The 23225-nt window shown below is 42.3% G+C and overlaps 1 protein-coding gene across 2 annotated transcripts in view; it reads left to right on the top strand.

Moving 5' to 3' along the window:
• CDH13 (cadherin 13) overlaps positions 1-18848 on the top strand; it is a 451300-nt gene extending 432452 nt beyond the window's left edge. For both annotated transcript variants that reach the window (XM_040075801.2, XM_040075800.2), the window contains exon 14: positions 13621-18848. In XM_040075801.2, coding sequence (XP_039931735.1) covers positions 13621-13628 — 8 coding nt within the window. In that variant the 3' untranslated portion in view covers positions 13629-18848. The remainder of the gene's footprint in view (positions 1-13620) is intronic.
• Positions 18849-23225: the final 4377 nt, after the last annotated feature.

The raw sequence follows: 23225 nt of genomic DNA, 5'->3' as shown, positions 1-23225 counted from the left end.
ATGGAATCCACGAGTTAAACTGGGTGTGTTGCCAGCAAAACTTTTGATGCAGTGTTGGTTTTGAATTTCTATCTGTTTCAAAGGAATAGCTGTATCCTACAACTCTGATCACAAATCTGTTATTTAAGGACAGTTACCTTCATCTTATATTAACAGAATACATTGTATGGTAACTTAAAACCTGAGCCACGGTGAAAGGCCTTGTCTTCTCCAGGAGAGAAAATCCGCTACGAGGCAGGGGAGAGGTCAAGGAACAGATCCTTTACACATCTGAGGCTTGGTGTGTGCTTGATTACACATCCTGTCCATGTTTTCCTCTCCTTCTGTCCCAAAGGGTTGGCATGAAAGTCGTTGTGAGCGAGCTGGTACCAGCTAATGTTTGTGATGCTCTTTGAAGATGAAAAGGACTATATAAATGCAAAGTGCAAATTCCTGTTCTTAGTCTCAATCAGTGGCATCTAAAGTGTCTGCTTTGGCTTTGCTTCAGCTGGTCTGGGTTCAGCCTCCTGGAACCAAATGCAAACTTCAGCTGTTAGGAGTAATAAGTTTAAAATATTTGACAGGGTGTGACACTATTGCAGCAGTGATATAAATATGCAGCCCATTGATTCAAATATATTCTTGCTGCCACTTCATAAATGTTGCTGCTGCTACACTAGGCGTGACTTTCACCACTGGAATTACTTTCTTATCTGACGTGATTTGCACTTGAACTTTATTTACATTAATGCATCTGCTCAGAATACAGTGAGGTAGAGAAAAGCTTTTTACTTTGGAAAGTTTTTATTTTCATGGTGGTTCTCTACAGACCCCAACAAGAAGTCTGGTCATTTTCCTTACGATGGATTATAAAGTTTTAAGTATTGAAAAATGTTTTTTGAGTTACTCTTCTTGGCTACAGGTCTTGTCCAGCTCAGCCGTGGGTGGAATACACCCCAAGGGCATCCCAAGGGTATTCCATGGCTGTCATTCCATCTCTGGTGATGCCTGGGGAGGGCTGACCTGGAACAGAGACTGGACAGAGCCAGAGAATAAAGTGGATATTTATTGAAAGGCCTTTAGGGTACACCTTGGGCAGGACAGAGCCTGGCCAGGGCTACACCCAAGGTGGACCCAAAATGGTCACAAAAATGGGCGACCGGTCACGAGGTCTCACACTTTGATAAGTTTTGGTCCATTTGCACATTGGGGTTTAATTGTCCATTTAGAGCTTCAGGTTGTGAGGTCCCATCCTTCTTGTTTTCTCTCTTCAGTCCACCGTTGTTTGTGTTTTTGGGCCTGAAAACTTGTACCAGTTGTCCTTGGTGTGCAGCAGGAACAGGATTTGTTTTGTGTCCCTGCTGTGTGCAGAGAGCTGAGTGACCCTGAGTGTGAGCTCAGAGCTGCACCCTGGGCAGCACAGAACATGAAACACATGAAAGATAAAACTTAAGGCATCTCTGGAACTGTTACCCAGCCATGTCCATGCAAAGCCAGCAAGCACCACAACTCCCCTGAGCATTTTCCTCAGGTGTGAATGACTGCATGGAAACAGAGGAGAACGAGGCTGGGAGCCAGTTAAAATAATGTGGTTCTGTGTTTGAACTCCTCTGAAATGTGCTGCTATCATCCCGTTCCCAATCCATTTCCACACACAGATTTTTTTTATAACTGTGATTAGCTCCATTGCAATGTTTTGTATAGTCCAAATATTTATCAGAGTAATCAAAGATTATGATGCCATAAAAGCGAAGAGAACTTTAGTGCTTATTGAGCAGATGAAACGTCCCATTTCTAGTAGCAAGTTATGGGTTTAATTTTAGCAAAAGCCCTTACGTGGCTCACTTTGCTCCCAGTGTTTGTGTTTTATGAGGCTCTTGTTCCTGGGAGGTAAATCCTTCTGTCAAACGAACTTTGTCACTCATGCCAAAGTATTCCTTTCTGTATTTGACATCTGGCGTGAGGATAGATAGCCCTCTGAAAGAGCTGCTCATGGTAAAAGAGCCCTGCATGAATATCTTTCCTATAGAAAACATCTTGGTATTATCATTTAAATGGTGCAATTATTATCTATACTTGGAATATGTTCCTCTTTCGTAAATCACGGCAGAAGTCAGATGTGGCAGATTTCTGAAGTGTCTGAGCACACAAGTGAGGAGCCTGATTAAAACTGAAATGGATGCAAAACCCAGCAGTTCCTCCCGTTCTGGAGATATCCTACTGTGCTCACTGCATTGAGGGATAATGGGATACAGACTGCAGAGTTGCCCAGAAGCCCCTGGGAAGGGAGATAGAGCTGGAACGAGAAAAAATTAGGAGTTCCCAGCAGCCAGAAATAGAAAATATAAAATGCTCAAAATATATGGGCAGATTTGCACAACAAAACAATGAGGTGGAATTAAAAGATGATGATTGGAAAAAGGAGCATCTTTGTATATTTGTATTTAACCTAATTACCACTGGGATTTACCAAGGTCAGGCTGGGGTGATGGAGATGGGACAGGCAGAGGAGCTTCCAAAGTTACAATAGTTAATGGTGACAAATGTTGGACAGAATATTGTCACTTGTCATCAAAGCAGACCCCGTGTTTAAGATGAGACTTCGTGTGGTGACATGTTGTCCTCTGTCAGCTCTTCCTCGCCATTACTGCAGATGAGACAGGACAAATGTTCATATATAATTCAGAATTTAGTCATTCAGACTGAGGGGGAAATAAAGAAAAACTAAATCTGGGTTCCTGGTCAGGGAGGGGAACCACAGCAATCAGTTCTTTGAGGAAGAGAGTGAGTGGGGGAAAGGGAAAATCTGTCAGGAGCATGTCTGGTGCTGGTCTGAGATTGTCCGTGGTGCCCCTGAGTGCTGCATTGCCCCAGTCACCTCGTGTTTAGGAGTGACACAGCTAAACCAGCTCTGGTCAGAGGTCATGTAAAGAAGGGATGCCACAACTCCACCAGAATTATAGACAGGTTCCCTCTGGAAGGCTCCTCAATATTTTCAGTGAGAGAACAGCTACCGCATTCCACAAGGATGAGGGATGGAGATAGAGGCAAAGCCAAACAAGCAAAAAACAAATTTGTGCATATTGCCATAACAGAGTCAGCAACAAAATCTCCCCCAGGCCCTATGGGAGACTGAGAAAGAACCACTCTGGCTGGCAGAAATTAGCTTTAGATCTATTACAAATTATTTATATTATTATTAGTATTTAAAGGAGTATTTGAATTCTGGGCTTTTCATTTTATAATAACTATTTCGCTTAATTGCATAATCATAGAAGGGTAATTGCATTTCATATCTTCTTTTATATTCTACCAGCATAAAAGACCACGCTAGATTCAAATGTGTGGAATGAAGGGAATAAAAGAGCAACCAAAGGCACAATAGTCATGTCACAATAGTCACATATTTTACTTAAATTTCCTTGCTATAAAAAGACTGGGGTTTGAACACTTCATGTTGAAAAAACCCAATTTTTATCTTTTTTGACTATCAACCATGGATAAGAAGATATTTTTGTTCACCTGGCCAGTGGACTACAAAGCTATAGGTTGACTTGAGCTGAAAAAAAGTAAAGTGTTCCATTATTCTGAACCGAAAGGGAGGTGCCAGACGAGGGGGGAAATGATGCCTTAAAGAAATTAAGCTGGAGGTCTCTACATTGCAATTAATTTGCTAAAGTCAGGGTGAAAGGCCTCAGGTGTGTTTGAAAAACAGCAACTCGCACAGATGCCTGTGCTGCAATTGCAAAGAAGCCTTAAAGTTTCCCATGAATTTAATTTCCTAGTAATTTCCATAAACGTTTCCTATTTAGTGCTGTCTGTGCCTCACTATTCTGGGGTTTTTTTCTGATTTGAGGAACACAGCTACAGGGCCAATAGAGAAAATACAGGTGGCTTTTTTTTTTTTCCCGTTGAAAAAAAAAATTAAAACAAAAACCAACCAACCAACCAAACAAACAAAAAACAAAAACAAACCAAAACCAAAACAAACAAACCAAAAAACAAACAAACAAACAATTCTATTTAATTGATGGGTTTGAATTTCCATGGAGCTGGACAGACAGAGTTAATCCTGCGGTGTTATCTCTCACCCATGTCATTTTTCAAAGCAAAAGCAGTCCTGAATCTCTTCTTTAGTTTTTGTGCAGGAGCATCAAATGGCCGAGAAGCAAAAAACCACATTCCTGAAAGGCACCAGAACAAGACAAATCCGAGCAGGCTCCAAATGGAACAGACCTTTAGGGTCACTGCTCTTTCCATCACCTGTGCAGATTTGTTACCTGCACATTCCCACCCTCCAGCCTTTATTTTGAGTTACTGGTTATTTAGTTTTAAAACAGTCAGGTTGCTTTTTCGCTCCAGGGCTCAGCAATTCAGTTTTTACAGTAGGATTTTTGAGTTTTCCCAGGGAAAAAAAAAAAGCAAGTTCATCCCTGTTCCGTACAAATCCAAGGAGGAACCATCAGAGGGAGAGTTCCCAATAGGTGAATTTGCTAAAATCAGTACTTCTTGTTTGAGTCTTTGTTTTGTTGGTTGGGTTTGGTGGTTTTATTCTGACATTTTAGGTTGTCTTAGCACCTTTTAATCTTCTACAGCAATTCTCTACTTTTCAGAGCAATTATTAAAAAATAAATTTAAAAAAAAAAGGTCAGTTTAGTTAAAAAGGCTAAGGAAGTCTGCAAGATACACTTTCCTATTTCTGAGAAGTGAAATATCCCTATTTTGGCTAGAATTGCAAAAACTATCAAAATTGGAGAGTTTTGCTGTGAAGTGTTTTATTGAGATGATTTATTTGGGGTTTTTTTGAGGTATTTTTTGCACTGCTCTAATTTGAGTTGCATTCTTGTGCCCAACCATGTAGGTATGTAAAATATCACCTAAACTTTGCTCTCCAGGTAATTGGAGATTGCTGATATTTAGTGTGCTCCGGTGATGTAAATCTCACCTCCTAAGCCAAATACCAGCAGCAATATCCACTATCACTGCCTTTTTCACAGGTGCTTTGGTCCACACAAATATTATTATTTTTGCAGCTAAATATCACCGCAATAGGTGCTTTCTCAAATGCCTGTACAAGAAAAACACCATTTTTATTTGTGCCCTTAAAGATTTTGGTTGATTATTAAGGAAAGCGTGGTTTAGGGGTTAAGGGGCTGCTTCAATTTGAGCCAGCCTTGATTTGAATCTCACTTTTAACACAGAGCTATGCCCAGTCTGATTTTTCTGCGGGTTTTTTCCAGTCCTGCAACATATTGTGCAGTTTGGGAGCCCACCTAAAGTTAATGGGGCTTGGAATGGCCCAGGAATCCATATGGATGTCCGTAATTGAGGACAGGATGTTTGTACACCAGGCAAGACAAATGGAAATGCCCCCAAATCACACATCGGCATATTTAAATGTGCTTAATAACATTACATTTTATCGAGTCAGTTAGGTGGGAAATGACACTTTACACCCATTTGAAACCGTCCAAACACGTTCCGGAAGTGCAGAGGTGAAAAAGCAGGGCAGTTTAGAAGATGTGTGTTTGGAATGCAAAAAAAGGGAGCGACGTTAGCAGCAAATGCAGCTCCTTCCCTGAGAGCTGCAATATTATTGCTGCTGGTCATTCTGGAGGCATGAAATGGACATTTAAAGAGATTGGTTTAAAAGCCCGTTTAGTGCTGTGAATTCAAGTGGATGCTTTTATGTTTTCATTTTCTCAACGGTGCTTCACAGTAATTGTTGATTCGTAATATTTTGTATCTCTTTCCTGAACAAACTTCTTAAAGCCACATAAATGCCGAATTTCAGATAGTTGTCATCAGGGTTGCTCTGGAGTGGCCTATGATTAAAAACTAACACTGAATAAATGACCAGCTGAAGGATTTTTTCCTGCCATAAATGGTCACTATACACAGTGGGATGTTTGTTTCTTTTCACCGTGTCTGTCCTTGGATATTTTCCTAATCTTTGACATCCAAATAACTGAAAGTTTTCTATTCAGATTTGGGCAGGATATTAGAGATTAGGAGGAGATTTGTGGTGCCTAAAGCTTTTATGATGTTGCCTTTGTTTCTGTAATACCTGGTGGACCCTTGCAAAGCCCTTTTAAAGGGCCATTAATGTTTGGAGTATCTTGGACTACATCTCAAAGCCTTACATTTTCCATATAATTAATTGGGATAGGTCACTGGTTGGCACTTAGGTAAGTGCCACGTTTAGGAGCAGTTCTTCAAAAAATCTGAAGTGAGCAGGTTGACGCCAACACAGCCAAACCTGGCAATTTTCTTGGGGTTTTTTTGTTGGTTTTTTTTTTTCTTTTCTGTGGCTTCTAAGCATAATCCTTCACTCTAGTTTTTATTCTTGCTCAACAAGGATTTCTTCAGATGATTAATTTAAGATTTCAAGCTGGGTTTAGTCTGTACCTACAGATCTGAATGTGTCTGGATTGTTCATGTTCTGCTTATTTAAAAGTGATGGTAACCTGTGCTGCGCTGCTGTGGGAGATGAGATCTGACTGCCTGAGCAGCTTCCAGTCCTTTAAAAGGTTGGCTCCCTGCTACAGTTGATGCATTTCATTTTCAGCAACCCTATGAAAAAATCAGCAGACTTGTTCAGTGCTGCTATTTCAAAACTGTACTTATTTCTTTCACTTGTTGAATATTTTCGACCATTCCATTCAATTTATCAGATTAGAGCACGAGAAAATATCCGTGCAGGCTGCAGGCAGCCACCTCTGCAATTGTTTCATTTTGACAGAACTGGAAAATGAAGGAAACATTTATTCCCTATTGCTTAAATGAAGGCAGTGCTGCTTTGGCAAAGTATCTAACTGAAATTCACATCAATTTTAAAAAATAATAACGGAGTACATTGGCTGTTCTACCCAAAAACTCCCCCTCTCCCAGTGAGATTCTTCACATCCCCGGAGAACAGGAATTATGCTAGAAGGTGTTTTATTTGATAAACCTAGGGGAGCACTGGCCTGGGTAGCACTTGGCTCTGAATTTCTAAGCAAGGACAGTTGGAATTTTACATCATCTGGGCAACTTTTCTTACAGGAAATGTTTCTTTTCTGCACGTCTTAGGAGCAGCTCACTACACAGGGAGTGTGTGTGAGTACCTGACAGGGAAGAGGGGAGGCACGAGCAAGGATTCAGCCGTGCCCTTGCAGGGTCAGAGGAGCACTTTGACTTCCACCAGCCCTGCTTTGGATCTGCCACTGCATTCTTGTAGTAATAAGTACAATAAATCATAATGATAAATGATTATAATAAATATCATTATAATAAATTAGCAGTGTGAGAGCCACTCTGGGAAATGTCCTCCGCCGGTGTCCCACAGGTGGAATGACCTCAGCAGCGGGACTGCGTTGTCCTGCGTGAGTTGGTGAGCTGGGACTGGCACATTTCCCCCTGCCCTGCCAATCTGGGCTGATCTCAGAGAACAAGGCAGAGTTCCAGCTCCTGAAGTGAAACACTGACACTGATTTACGGGAGCCCACCGAGGCTCTGGGTGCAATTATGAGGCTCTCGTTTCACACGCGCAGCCCGAATGCGCACGGTGCTCTTCCCATCCTTAGCAGCTCTCAAATCATTTCTCACGTAAATGAGAAACAAATGGTGTGTGTGATGCTATGAGCTGCAAATTTTCAGGGTGAACTAATTTACTTTTGGAGCCTTTATAGACTTTTCCCCAAGGTGTTGCGTCCAGTGAGATCACCAGTTTGCTCTGGCTCACATTAACCCCAAATTTCCTAACTGCAGGAATGAAAACATGTCTGGGAACAGTCCTACAAATTCAGTGAGATTTAGGGGGAAATTTATAATAATTTATAGACACAAACACTGTGAAACTTCTGGGGTTGAAAGCTACCCGTGACAAATCAACCAGTGATGCACAAGAAAATAATTTCTATTTTTCAAAGTTCGAATAACTATGCCTCTAATTAATGACCTTTCCTAGATGGTAAATCCAGGAAAGAAGTACCTGGATGTTGATTAGCTGCCTAATCAGAAGCACGGTGCTGATCTCTTCTATCATTTTTTGTTACCTCTTTAGCATTACTGAGGTTTCAATAAAGTCCATGATGTAATGTAGAGTTTTAATTATGCCAGATTAATGTAATATTTCTGATGAAAGGGTAATTGAAAGAAATGGAGCATGCATGAGCTGAACTCCAAACTCCAGCTGCGTTAACTCTCTTATTTTAATGGGAATTAAAGGATGAATTCATTTTGGGTAAAGCTCATTCCTGTACAGAGGGTCAGCAGGAAACTTAAATGCCTTTAATTTTTATGAGGTTTTAACTGCAATGTAGAAGCAGAGTCTGTGTAACAGAGGATGAGCTTGGTCTCATAAGGAGCACGTCGTTCAAGGGCTTTTAATTACTCAATTTAGACCTGTTTCTTTGAAATAGACAGGAAACTGAGTCACTAAGTATGTAAATATGTTCAGAGAAAGCTCTGGCTGCAGCGGGGAAAGCTGGGAAATACCAAAGCAATGTTCTGAGAGCAGAAGTTCTGCAAACACCACTGCTAGCTGCCTGAAGGGAAGGGTTCTGCTGGAATTATGAGCTCTTGGCAGCCTGAATGTCAGTACATCCCACAGGGAATGCATTGATGTCCTACCAGTTGCTTTTTCCCCTGGAATGCAGATTATGAAATCTTTGTCTTAAATTATGTGCATTTTTTGTCCCCCTCCATTTTCTTCTGTTGTGTGGATGAACATGATGAGTAAAACTTGAGTTAATGTGGAAGAGGCAGGGAGCTGTCTCTGTAGTCATTGAAGGAGCCAATATTAGGAACACTTGGGCTGAATTAGGTGGATTGCAGCTTTTCAAACCAATTCAGCTCTTGAAACCCTAATTCAGGGCTTTCCTGTGGAGTTGGCCACCATCATCAGCTCCAAATACAGTCAGTAGCCTTTGGTTGACTAAAAAGAGAGGTTTATTCCGTCCAATTTTCCATGTCATGAGTCTCCCTACGCTGAGAGGGTACCCTGGGTACTTAGACCTATATCCCCACAGTACAATTATTTTTAATAACGCTATTAGTACATTAGATCCAGACAAACTCTCACAAAGTTTGTCAGTTTTCCTGACCAACAGAAGCAAACCTCCTCTTCCAAAGCCCTGATGCCAACAGCCACCACCCTGATGCCAACAGCCACCAGTTGCTTGTGGGAACGTTCTGTGCTTTCATACGTGAGCCCATTGACCAGAAATGTAATAATTCAGGAACACGTGGCAGTAACCCTGCCTTCTGCACTGCTATCTCACTGCTATCTCGGAAGGAATGAGGCTGAATGTGTCTCTTGGGCATCAAAGAGGTAGAGGAGCAGAGGAGAACTGTGGGATGAAATTGGTGAAGATCACGTTAGAGACAGAAATGAGAGAGATTTCTGGAGAAATAATTTCTCTATAGCTGTGCTCACTTAGAGCTGCTGTGCATCCCTGGATATCCAAAGGGAAAGGTGGAAGAGACAAAATAAGAGTGAAAGATTCCCACCCCACCTTTGTGGCTTGAGTGCCTTGGGCAGCAAATCACTCATTGCAGGTAATTTCTGTCAAATCGCATCTAAAACAACACACGGTGTGTAATAATTCTTGAGCGCTGAGGCCAGATATGGAGACAGAGCTGATAAAAAGAAAATAAAATAATTACTAGGCGTAATTATCGTTAGTGTGCAGATCTAAACCTGCCAGGCACAGGCTTACCAGGGAATTAAGTTCTTAAAAGAAATAGTTCTCATTGATCAGCAAATGTGCTGCCTGCACACATTATTTGCACGTTTCATGCTCACTGTATTCCTTAAATACTGAAATATTCTATGAGCTATTGCCAGCTGCAAACTTTAAATCATTTGTGCTATAAAATGCATAAGGATGGGTAAAAAAAAAAAAAAAAAAACAAAAAAAACAAAAAAAACAAAAAAACCCCACAAAACAAACAAACAAAAAAAAAAACCAATGCAACCCCATCAAAATGAGTGGCAAAGTCACCAGGTGAGCTGGTTAGAGCCAGGGCTCAAATAAGAAGTAGACTGAAATTTGTCTCTGTGTGAGCATTTCTGGAACTTTCATTTGTTCCTTCTTTATGGGGACAATGAAGAAAAAGAAAAGCCAAAAAGAAAACTACAATTCCTATACAGGAAACTATAATGAACACTGGAAATCCAGCTGGGAGAACAGAGAGATTTTAGACATGGAGCAGAGGCTCAGAGCTCCCCTGAGTTTGTAACAGAGCAATTGTGCTGGTTTCAGTGAATTTCCTCACATTCAAAGTTGAGTTTTCCAGGAAATACTTTGGTTATCCTTGATTCCTGTAGATTTTGTGGTAAGGGAGTTACTGGCCACAATGTTTGGCCAATTAACACCTTATATGATCTTATCAGACTTTTTGTAGAAAGGAAATTTGTAACTGACACTCTGTTACTAACCACAGAAACTAAAAACTGACGCTCTCTAGGACGGAAGCAATTTCCAAGCAATTTTGCGTGCAATAAAAAGAACCAAGATAGATTTGATCGTGTACGTTCTCTACTTACCAAAGATGGTTGAAACTTTACAGACCATAATTTTGAGTGTTGAACCTGATTTCCAGAGGCAAAAACTCAATACTCCTTGAATAATCCACCTGTGCAAGAGGGATCATCCCCATTAATGGCTTCCAGGCAGCAAACACAGGCAGTGTTTGGAATAACTCTTTTAACACAACCTCGGTCAAGGCTTAGCTGGACTCACAGTAGTCTTGGCACCCTCTGCAAGTGTCAGCAGATGTTGGAAGAAGCTTCCCGTGGAAGGTGCCCAGGTTTCTTTGGAAACACGTCAGGGGAAGTTGTCACCACGGGCTGTGAATGAGAGGAAGAACAGGGAAAATCCAGGAATGAGCAGAGGAAAAAGACAGTGGAGGAGCCACAGCTACAGAGGTTTTGTCAAAGGGGCAGAGCAGGAAAATGCTCTGTACAGCGTTTTGTACAGGATGTACGGCAGCTCAGTTTGTCAAGGGCTCAGAAAAGATGCTGCAAACCTGCAGAGTGAGAGCCTAGGTAGGAGATTTAGCTGTTTGAATGGCTACAAAAAGCCCTTTGGGACAACATGTGAGAGGCAATCCTCTAGATTGACATAACCTAAATACACAGACCTAGAAAGGAGAGTTCATGACAAAACCCTCCTCTGGTTTGTTTGTGCTCTCAGGCTTGAACAAGAGGCAGGATGATGGCTGTCCTGAGCAATCATAGAAGGGAGTGCTTCAGGGGGAAGATTTAAGAGTTGTAGCTGTGCAGAGCTGTCAGGAAAACATCCAAAAGTTATCAGAGCTAGAGGCTGACATTTTAGACTAAATGGAAAAGTGGGAAAAGAGAGTAAGAGCTCTGAACTGTCAGCACCGATGTGATTGCTGAGCGGGGATGGATGGTGACACTGAGAAGGGGAAGGAACCAAAGTGGGGGGAAAAAGGGTTTCCAAAAAAAAAATTAAGTGGAGGAATGACACCAAAGAACAGGCTGGAAAAGTGATTAGAGAAATCACAGTAAATTTGTAGCAGGAGATAGTCCCAGGAGCCAAGGGAACATCAGAATTTCAGGCATGTGATTAAATGGATCAAAGGCAAGAAAGGATGATGCTCAGAAGTAATTTCACTGAAAGAAAATCTAGGCAGGGATTGTAGAGCTTTGAGGGGAAAGGAGTAAGGGATAGGGTGGTGCTTGCAGAGACAGGTGGAGTAACAGGGAGGATCAAGAGTTTGTTGTGAGAGACAAACTGGCCTTCCATAGATACAAAAATGGCAAAGGAAAGAGATTCGTAATTAAAGCGGAACTAACAACTTTTTATACATCATTTACTCAGGAAAGACAACGTGTATGAAAGGTAGCAACATTCATTGTGCCCATCAATATAATGTAAAACATACAAGCTTTTCTTCAGGTGTGCACATAAATCACCAAATCCCTCCCCTTATTTACGGGCTGCTGGTGAAGCAGCTCACTGGCGGCTGGAATTGGTGGGGTGTTTATAAATTTTGTGCTGACAGATTTCTCTGGTGACGTTTCAGCCTGTGGACTGCACGGAAACTCGGCGCCACAGCTGCTGTTCATTCATCATGTACAAGTGCCTGTCCTTAGCAGGAAAACCTGCGAGCATCTCCTAAGGATTCAGAGCAGCTTCATCAATCCCAGAGCCAGTGTCAGTTCCTTTGAGCCAGGATTAAACAAATGCCCTTTAATGACACTAAGCTTCATTGGGATCTGGAAATGCTATTTTTCAGGTTGTCTGTGAGATCAGAGTCTCAAATTCTTTCTTTTCACTAGCCAGGAGATCAGGTTGTTTATGAGAATTTAGTTCTAGCTGGAATCCTTAATCCAAATACATCCAGAGTTTAGCAGTCATGACTGTAAATCTCCTAAATGTGGGTTTGGATCCTGATTTTGTGGCCAGATCTTCTCTTTAAGCAGCAAGCCAAAAATCCATATGCCAAGTAATTCCAGATTTTGTCCTATTTGGAAATCTCAGTTAAACTTCTCACTTCAGTGAGCCCCATCCATCAGCACCTCTATGGATTTCGCACACTTAATTTGCTTTATTTACCTTTGTTTACCAGAACTGAAGTGCTGCAGGGAAGGGGCCAGGCAGGTGTTGGCATCCAGGCGCCTGCATTGCTGCAGAATTCAATATCGACATCAATTCAAATGATAACAGAAAAGAAACAGACAAAACAAAACAGACTTATCAATAATTATATTAAATTTGATTAGACCTAAAAGGCAAACAGATAATTAAAAAATTTTTAAAGGGCACAAACCACCATCTAGCATTGACCATTACACTTATGTGGTGGTGATGAAACTATCAATATTGAAATATTACCATTTTTAAGTGTACGGGTACAATAAATATTTGACAAACATTTGCTGAGCGAGTTTTGATGTGTCTTTCCCCTGGTTTTATAGGCTGAGTGTGAGCTGCAGCTAATACTAAATTTATTCCTAAGCTCTCCTTTCTGAATTTCTTTACTGCCTTGGTATTATCAGTGTCCATCTAAACCAGAATTCAAGTGTCACATTCACTTTCTTAAAAAAATAAAATAAAATAAAATAAAATAAAATAAAATAAAATAAAATAAAATAATAATAATAATAATAATAATAACTAAAAAAACCCTTATATTTCTGTAGCAATATTAATATGATAGACCAGGCCTTTTATTCCCTGGTATATTCACAAACTATAAGGCTCTGTTAATGAGTTGTTTTTCAAAAGATATTGTTTGTTTGCCCTTTGCTTGTCAGGACGTGCAGGGGACGGGCTGGGACTTCCTTGTGCTCCTGCGAAATGTAACTGATGGAGGTGTCCAAGGGGGGAAACCAGGATTTATCCTCTCACCACATTCCAAGGGGAATCCTGGCTCAGGATTTATCCTCTCACCGCATCTTCCGGACCAGACAAAGGTCTTTGACTGCCCCACATGACATTTTGGGGTTTCCCCTTGGAGATTTCTGCACTCACAAATTATTGCTTCTTGAGCCAGATAATTGATATTTAACTACTGTGCAGTGTTCGTGCACTCAAGCATCGATTTGACTGGGGAGAAAAGAAAACCCAAACATTTAAAAGATCCTGTGATTTGCATAGCAATACTCACCCCCATCTCGTCCTTTAGGTCTGTAAGAATTCCTGCCATCAGAAGCTGTCCTACCGAGTTGCCATGGCAACAAGAAGAAAGGAAAAAAAACCCGTCAGATCTGAAGATTGCAGTTTACAATTACTGTTCTTCACTCCTCGGCCTCAGTTGCTCCAGTTTAGTTTGCAATCTCACTCAATCTGTCCGACTGTACCTTGGTGTTCGACAGCCTCCACCCCTCTGCCCTTTGTCCCTGGATTCCCCCTGCAGGACACAAGGTTTACTCAAAATTTTCTCTGAATGTTAAAAGACCGTGACATCCAAACCCGACCTTGGGGGAGCAGAATAAAAAAAAGAAAAAAAGAAAAAAAAAAAAAAAAGAAAGAAAAAGAAAAAGAAAAAACCAACAAAACAAAACAGACTGACTCAATTTTTTTTCTATCTGTTGACTTGTTGCTATTCAGCTGTTCAGAAAATATTTTGTCTGTGGGTTAGTATTTGTATATGTATGAGTGTATGTATATATATATATTTATATAGAGAGAAGAGTTATACCACAGGTTTAGCTTTTATAAAATGTTCATCTGGAGCCTGAGAAGGGAGGGAGCACAACAACACAGCCACAGGTGAATTGTAGCTGCTCCAGCGCAGCTAAACCTGCAGCGCCTGCTGCTCAGAGCGCGGCCAGCAGCAGCCTGTGGCTCTGGCTTGGCCCTTCCCGCACCTCAGGTTCAGCAAACAAGAAATGCCAGTCCCCAGGGCTTGCTCCTGACCTGAACTGCTCTGCCTGGGCCCCAGAGGGAGTTGAGGATGCAGCAGGAGCAGCCAAGTGTGACCTGTGCTCAGCTCAGCCTGATTTGAGGGGCTAAAGGGCTGAAACAGTGGCTGGGGCAGGGGATGAAATGTTTTTTATCGTGAGTCCGAGAGCAACGCTCAGCGTTTGCCAGAGCACTGATCCCTCTCCCAGCCTCTGTGCCAGGAGCAGCACAGGTGCCCTGTGCTACGAACGCCCTCACAAACACACCAGCCCATCCTTCTGGATATATATATATACATACATACACACGTACACACAGTTTCCCGTTAAGAGTGACAAGAGCATTTCTTCGTGTGTGTAAACTCTACCACACCTCTTTGCAGACATGGGGGAAAAAAAAAAAAAAATAAAAAAAAAAGGGTGTTTGTTCTCTATGAATATGGATCCTTTTTTATTCTGTGAGCATGTAAGGTCAAAAAAAAAAAAAAATCCTTCTAACTGTATGAAAATGGTCATCTTGTTAATAAACTGTAAATGATCCATAAGAGCTCACACCAAATTTTTATAAAATTAACACAAAAAGTATACTAGTGACAGACTGTGGCTTTTATTAGAGCTTGCCAGTAACTAGGGTAAGGTAAGTGTCTTAGAATATTTTAATAAACTTGCTTATTTAAAGTTTAAACAAGAAAGCTTCCTTATGCAATAGAACTTTGCAGCTGCATTCTTTAGTTAGCATTCTTACAGTACTTATGGGTCATACTCGATGGCATCCTGACTGCAGTGAGATTATATCTTCCACACCACCTATATGTTTCAATAGTAAAGGTTCTTTGGAAACATTAAAAATAAGTCCAGACGTATATTTAGTTTCCCATAATGCTACACTAGATATTAAATGTGTGTTGGTGGTTAAAATTTGCTGTACAATAGCTTTTCTCCGACTTCCTGTATTGTACCAAATATGAAACAGGTTATTTTTTTTCCTTTCTTCCTTTTTTTTTTTTTTTTTTTTTAATCAAAAGGAGTAATAACAACAGCAACAGAGGAAAAATGAGTTTGTGTTGTGAGCTCTCCTAACCTTGTAGATTTCCTGATAAGATATGAGCTGCCTTCAGACCAGTTTTTCTCTTCCAGCTTAACTCCTGCCGTCCTGACCAAGCGAAATCTCCTCCTGGCCCCTGCAGGAGCCTCTGTGTCACCAAAGTGGCACTCCAGGGTCCGTGGGAGCTGGTCAAGGACTCCAGGAGTGGCTTTGGCAGCTTCAGGCACCCCAGCAGGGAAGTGCCTGATCCCAAAAACATCAACATGGGCACGTTTCCCGTCCTCTCTCCCTGCCCATGCCTTTGTGTTGACCCCGTGCTGCTGCTTTGCCATCAACAATCAAGCCTTTTTTATTAATAGATATATATATATTATTTTCAAGCAAATTTTTTTCCAAAAGGAACGATTTAACTACTGTATGGCACCTCTGGAGCTCCAATGTGTATGTTCAATGAATGCACCCAAAGATATTCTGCACCCTGTGCTTTGAGCTACAAAACCTCTATCTCAAATAAAAGAAATTATATTACCCTCCCCCACAAATACTCTTTTCTATTTGCTTTTTTCCTCTCTCCACCCAGCCAAACCCACCTCTGGAAAGAACCCCCCTTGACTTTGGTGTCATTTCTGTCAAATGCCAGAAAAATCTGCCCTTCCCTGCTTTAAACCAAGGGTCACAGAGCATTTGGTGAATCATTCCAAGGGCAGCCAAAACGAGGAACAAAGAGAAAACTCTTCTGCCTGGAGCTACACTAACAAGGGGAAGACTCTTCCTACCACCCTGTGCCCAAGGATAAGACCTTTCTTCTTGGATCCACTGCAAAATTTTGATGTGCAGAGAGGTCAGGGTCTGGCTGAAGCTCTGACCCGTGGCGCATCCAAGCCTCCATTCCCATTTTCCCTTTATTTCTGCTCCCACATTAAAGCCTCCCAGCCTTTCCCACGTGTACCCAGGCATGCCAGGAGAAGATGGAGCTGCCATGTTAATGTTTCTCCCCATTTAACACAGACTGGCACGTTCAGAGGTGTCACCTCTGGCTCAGAAAACACAATGTCCATTTCCTGAAACAAAGGAGCGACAATGATTTATCCATTTTTCGACAGTGGGATGAGAAAGTGGAAAATTTACAAAATTGGTTGTATTATTTTCTAATAGCTGATCGTGTTTGAGATTCGTTCAGCCAAGTTTGCCGTTTTTATAACATACCCCTTATTCCTACCCAGCTATTTCAGTCCCACCAAGGTTTATTTCAGTCTGTGTTTGCAGATATATAAATGCTGTCTAGAGTCAGAAGGGCAGTGAACTTGTTCATTCTTGCTCTGTAACATGCACAAAACTTTTTATTTGTGAAAGTCACTTCACTCGAAAAGGCTACGTGCTGTGGAAACAGAAACTGGGAATAACAATCAGTGAGAGGGGTTTATTAGCTAGAGAAAGGTCTCATTTTTGGTGTGCTTGCTAATTGAACCCTGCTCTGTGCTCCTTGTGTGTGCTTTTCCAATATGCTTGTGTGCATTTATTAATGTCCATTTTGTTCAGTAGCTGTAGGTCTGAAGAGTAAAAAAAAAAAAAAAAACAAAAAAAAAAAAACAAAAAAAAGGGAAATGAGCTGAATTTTCTGCTGGGTGTGGAGGAAAATTAGGTAAGGGTGGAACACTGGTAACACACTCCCTGAGCCCTCTTCTCATCGTGGTTACTCTGCTGGAAATCAAACAGCAGCTCCATCACCACAACTGAGAATCAGTTATTCACGTCTAGGTGAAATTTCACCTCCCCACATTTTGCTTTTTGCTGGTTGGCTGTGAACAGTAAAGCTGCAGCGTTTGTCACAGGACTGCTGAGTGCTTACACATCACCAGAAGTCTGGGGTTTGTGACATCCAGCCACCCACAGGTGACCCGTGCCCTTCACTGACCCTCTGAAGGTGTCTCTAAGGCTCCCACAATAATTTGGTTTAACCTTTATTTGCAATAATTTGGTTTAACCTTTATTTGAAATGGATGGGGTCAAATAATTTGTCCTGTTCTCTTACGCAGTCGTTTTTTGAATCACTATAATGCAAACCTCATTTATTAAATTATGGACTTACAAGCAGTTTGTAGGGCCCTATCTTAAATGCCTTATCACTACTAAAAGACATCTATTATATTGGCAACTTTTGTCTTTCCTTTGCAAAGGCCTCTTGTCTGAAATACTGAGAAAGCTGCCAATTTTCTTCTCAAATGTTATTAATTCACTTGGAGCAGAATTCTGTACACAAATAATTATACATCACTTGGTCTAAAGGCTAAGTTGCTTTCAGAATAGGTTGAAAAACGTCATATTTAATTTTAAAAAAGAAATTAATTATATTAAAGTCACGCTGGCTGGAGAACACCAAGTCTAAAGCAACACTCTGCTCCTGTCTTGCCTTTATTGCGTCTCTAGAAACTCTGTTGTCTGAGAGATCCAGTCCAATGCTAACACAAAAATAAAATAACAATTATTTTCTTTCGGTTAACTCCGCGCTCTCTAATCTTTAGAAGCAGCATGCAGTGCAGAGCAGTAATTACCATTACAACTAGACAGAGCTGAGTCTTTCCCACTCAAAGCACATAACCCACTGCCTGCCCTGCTCCCTGGCCTCATGCCAGGACACACGAGCTGGCTGGGGTTGGTCCCAGCGGGATGGATGCACTCCCCCACTCTCAGTGCAAAGTTTCGAGTTGCACAACTGCTATGTGTGTATATATGTAGATATATAGAGATATACACATATAAATATATATATTATATATATGCAGGTGGAAGGAGATTGTTACAGCGAGGGGACTTGGAATAAGCAGTTTAATTCCCTCAGTTAGGGATGAATTTGTGAGATAAGGGGCAGTATGGGCTACATGTATGGAACCAGTCTGATTTAAAGCAAATACAAAAGGTGAAAAGCCCGCACACTAAACCCCAGGCTTATCTCAACTCTCCTGTTGTATTTCTGCTACCTTGAGCTGTCCCCTCGTACCACAATTATATCATTTGAAGATATGCATCGTTGTTTGTTGACTCATTTTTAGTTGTCTGTGGATCAGCAGGTCACCAGTAGTGGAAAGGGAAGGGTTTAGAGCCAGAATTCCTCATTCCTGAGCTTTCAGTGGGACAGCTTTTTGGGAAAGTTTCATCCGGCCTCGAACATTACACCCCTCCTCCGCATCAGCAAGTGGCTGCACTCTAATTTGAGGTGAAATGAATGCAGTCTAGGGCCAGGCTGGGTGTTTGGATGTGCACACAGCCCCTGCCTGGGGCTGAGGAATAAATCCGTGTCTGGGAGCCTGTGATGGGGAACTCAGCACAAACGAGTTGTGTTGTTACTGCCATTTCAGCCAGGACCCTCCTGTGAAACCACATCTACCCCAAAACAACCTCTGTCCCTTCAAGTTACCATCAAGTTTATTTTTATTTTTTTTTAAATAGTCCAAGCAAGGAGGAAAACATTTTGTTTGATTTTCAAGATGCTTAATTCAGCTACTTTTCCAGTTAATCATTCCTTTGGGCCCTAGTTGCTGAATCGCTTGCTGTTTCTGAGGTGTAAATAAACGTTTTGATTTATGACGTGGTTGCAAAGAAACTTGTAATTTATTTGTGAAATGCTCAAATAAAGGATGTATGGGCTTTTACCTTCTGTCTGCACGTAGACCTCGCCGCAGGAACGGAGGGCCACAAAACAACCTCCAGACTGGCAAAGGAGTGGAACAACCTGTGCTGACTGGCAAAGGAGTGGAACAACCTGTGCTAAACACCCGAAACCCCAGGATGCTCTTAGGGAAGGAGATAAATTGCAGCCTCCACCTCACCATGATGTGGTTTGAGAATGAGAATCGGGAGTTTAAGGAGGCAAGTAGAATCACAGGGAATGGTTTGGGTTGGGAGGGACCTCAAAAATCATATTTTGAATGATCTAAAGATCAGGGACACCTTCCAGCAGACCAGGTTGCTCAGGGCCCCATCCAGCCTGGCCTTGGGCACTCCAGGGGTGGTTTGACCACACAAGAAAAAGGCTTGATCGCACAAGAAAGCAGCAGCTGAATACTCAGGTAACAACAATAATTTGCTGTCCAAAGCCCCATTTCCATTAAAGAGGTTGCCTTGAGCCAAACCCAAACCAGATGTCCCCAGGCTGGACTGCAGCCAGGAGCTCTCATGGATTCCTGTGCATTTCCTGCCTCACCTGTCAACTTCCCCACCCACCACCATCAGCTCAGCTTAGAGAGAGCAGCCAGACACAAGAGCTGAATAAACAACCCAGAAAACACCAGAACAAACGCCTCTTTACCAGGGAATTCTTGTTCCAGCAGAAAGCTGAAGCTCGCTGGCTTTCTGAAATTCATGCAGGTTGTATTTTAGATCTTCTAGGAAGTTATCTAAAGTGACAGAGCCACATAAAGGTAGAGTATCTCTGAAAATAGCCTTTTAATACCTGTGAGAATAGAGGAAGCTGGGGAGGAGGGCAGCAGTTGAGGGAAACATTTAAGTACAAGCCCCAGCATCTTTCTGCCCCCGGGACCCACCTTCAGCTCCTGCCTGTTGCTGATGCTTTATCAGGCTTTGAATATAAAGGGGTTTTTTCATGTGGTCAGTGATAAGTAGGGGATGAAAGAGCCTGCACGGAGCTTGCGGTGTAATTGAGCAAAAGGTCATTCATTACCTGAAAGCCACGGCAAACATGTGTCACCTGCTTTGGTCTCAGCCGAGATCGTTGTCCTAAGCTAAAGCTGTGCCTTTTGTACCTTGAGAGAAGGTTTGAAACAGCACAAAGCTAAATCATAAGCAATGAAGCATTAACAGAGAGAGAAAATGCTGAATGGTTTTCAGCTGGGGGAGGTTTTGTGCTGCCCTTTCGACCTTCCCGTGTCTCATCTCACACCTCCCGTTCCGGACGGCAGGCTGCTGTTAGTCGGTAACTTTGCACAGTTCAGCCCAGTTCTGGCTTTTCTCCAGCAACAGTAAATCAGAACAATCCCTCTGCCTTCAGTGCAACCCTCTTACCTGCAGAAACAAAGCAAGGGTCACTGCTCCTGCTGCAAAGCTTTCGGGAGGCTCAACCTCCTCGCCTCTGGCCGGACTCCGCTCATCCTCCTGCCAGTGCCTGCTGACCTTCTGCTGCTCCCGTGGTTACTGCAGGGAGTGACTCCAGCGCAGCCCAGCTCACTCCTCTGACTCATTTCCCAACTTGCTGTTCCATCTCCAGCGGTGGGATATCGCCACCAGCGCTGTGGCTGGATGCACTTTTTCCAAGACAGGCTGCCCAAAGCAAGGAAAACCTTTAGACGCCTTGATTCCTGCCAGGCATGCTGAAAACTCAGAAAGCAAAGCACGGCTGGACAGTTGTAATTAAACGTGTCATATAATTAAAGCCAGTGATTACAACCTGCCTTGGGGTTGCAGTGTGCAGTATTGGCTCGGCTGGCACCAAGGGAAATAGCCTTTGGTGGGATTTATGCACCTGGTTCCCACTGGAACCCTTAAAACCCTAAAAGCCTGAGAGCTGAACGACCCCTCCCCCAGCTGATAAAATAATTATATAACTATAAAGTGTTTCCTTCGGTTTGAAGTCATCATGAGCTAATACAGGCACTATTTTTTATTTTTTTTTCCTACATTTCCAAGGTAACTTAATTGGCATCATGTTTCATACCAAGCAAAACCAGCAAAACCTCCCGAGAACAGGGGCCCCAATTAACAGATTCCCAGCCTTTCATATCCTTGATTGCTGAAAAGAAAAAGAACAACGTGGGGGATGTGTAATTCATGTGGGGATCACAGAGAATGTGACAGAGTCCAGAGACAAAGCACAGTAGACACCATATATTGCAGTAATTAGAAAACCCATTGTTAGAAGACAGTGTCTAAAGGGAAGATTTGGACTTTCTGTGCCATTAAACTCATGTGTACAGGCTGTGACCATTAACTGCATCATGTTAGGTCTACCCCAGGGCTGGAGAGTCACAGAGCCTGGAAAGTTCTGCCATTGTTACTAATGCCAGACACTGCATTAATCCATGTGGAAACGTTTGTTCTTGGATCCTGCACGGAGCAATCAAAGCAGAAACGGCCCTAGAGAGGAATTCTCTGTGCTGAGCAAGCCCTCTGTGCCCTCTGTGCCCTAGAGAGGAATTCTCTGTGCTGAGCAAGCCCTCTGTGCCCTCAGCCCTGCTCGAACCACCCTGGTAATGGAACCAGGCGGAGATTCACCCTCCTGCCAGGGCAGCCACAGAGGTGTGACAGCCCAAGAACCACTGACACCTCGCCCCAGAACCTCTGCCAGGCTCTGGGCAGAGCTGGAGCCTTCCCAGAGACCCACATCGTGCTGGGCTGCCAGGCAGCATTGCTCCAGGGTGATCAGACACCCCGGAAATGAAACAGCAGCTGTTTGTGGAAGGTTTTTTCTCTTTCCTGGACTTTCCCCCCCAGTTTCTCACCCCTGGTTTCTGTGCACTGATGTCCTGCCATCACTCCTGCCTGGTGCTCTGGCTTGGCACCTCATGGAAGGTCCAGCAGGGCTCTCTCTTCCATCAGTTCTGTAATAAACTCGCTTTTAATTGTGGTTGTCTGTCTTCAGTGGCACCTGGGGAGCTCAGCCCTTCCTCACACTCCTAATTCCCTTTTTCTGGCACCGGGTTCTTTGTTCTTTAGCAAATGAGCTCCCAGCACCTCAAGCAAAAGTAAATAAGTAAATGAGTGCTGCACTCACTTCTCCTCTGGGCTTGAGTGGATGCAATCCAACGCTTGTTTTCTTCAGCTCTTCCTTCAATTTTAGTCAAAGTCCTCTTACCACTGCAGCTCTTCTTCCTGCTTAAGCTAAATAAATGAGGGAGGCATTATGAGCAGTTAAGCACCAGCATTTAGTGAAGGTATAGCTCATTTAAAACAGAGCTAAATAATTAGGTGTGCTAGATTTATTCTTCAAATCAAAGTAATAAAATATGTATACGTATAAATATAAGCTGTTAAGGTGATGAGCTTCATTATCACACACACACAAAATAATAGGCTATTTTTAATTGCTTATTAAACAGCGAATGCTCATTAAAACCTCGGTTCATTGGCAAAAAAAAAATAACATGCAATTAAATTATAGTACAGACTAATTAATATGGGAATTGGGGCGATTCTAATACCTTTAAAGAGGTGGAAGTGGGGACAGTTGGCAGCATGGATCTGTCCCAGTCATCTTGACTGGCCTGGCAGATGGATTTCCTTCCACTTGAGGGTGTCGAGAAGATTCTATTTATTGGTTTCAGTTCCAAAGTAAATAGAGGGGAGCAAAATGGGATTTATTTATTTTTTTTTTCTGTGGGTCTTCACACAGTCTGGATAAATGGTAAAAGATAATAGATTCATCTGCTTACCCCGTAAAACACCTCTGCCTTTTTTCCTGTACAGACCCTCCCTTGGCACTCTGCATCTTTCCTTTAAACAAATAAATTTAAATGATCTCAGATTTGATGACAGAATTCTCAGCCTGCTCAGCTCCTCAGCCATGGAACATTTTCCCTTTAAGAGATCCCTGTAAGCTTGTTCTTCCCAAAGGCTTCTGTGCCACGAGCCGCTGTTAGAAGCTGCCCGATTCCCTGTGAGCCAGAAGACATTCACCAGGTATAAACCAGGCTTTCAGGGAAAGGATTTTGCTGCATTTCTCATCACTGAAATGAAAGAAGGATGCTATATTTCTAAGGAAATACCACTGGAGGAACCTGCAAGACTCTTTTTTTTTTTTTTTTTAACTCCTCAATCCAACAGTTTTCCTGTTTACAAGCAGGATGTCCCAGGAGTCAAGAGAGCAAAAATTTGCCCCTCATTTTTGGTAGC

The sequence above is a fragment of the Hirundo rustica genome, chromosome 11, assembly GCF_015227805.2.
Source record: "Hirundo rustica isolate bHirRus1 chromosome 11, bHirRus1.pri.v3, whole genome shotgun sequence".
In the NCBI taxonomy this organism is placed as follows: Eukaryota; Metazoa; Chordata; class Aves; order Passeriformes; family Hirundinidae; genus Hirundo; species Hirundo rustica.
Note: the sequence above shows the minus strand (reverse complement) of the source record. Positions and strands in the feature narration are given on the sequence as shown.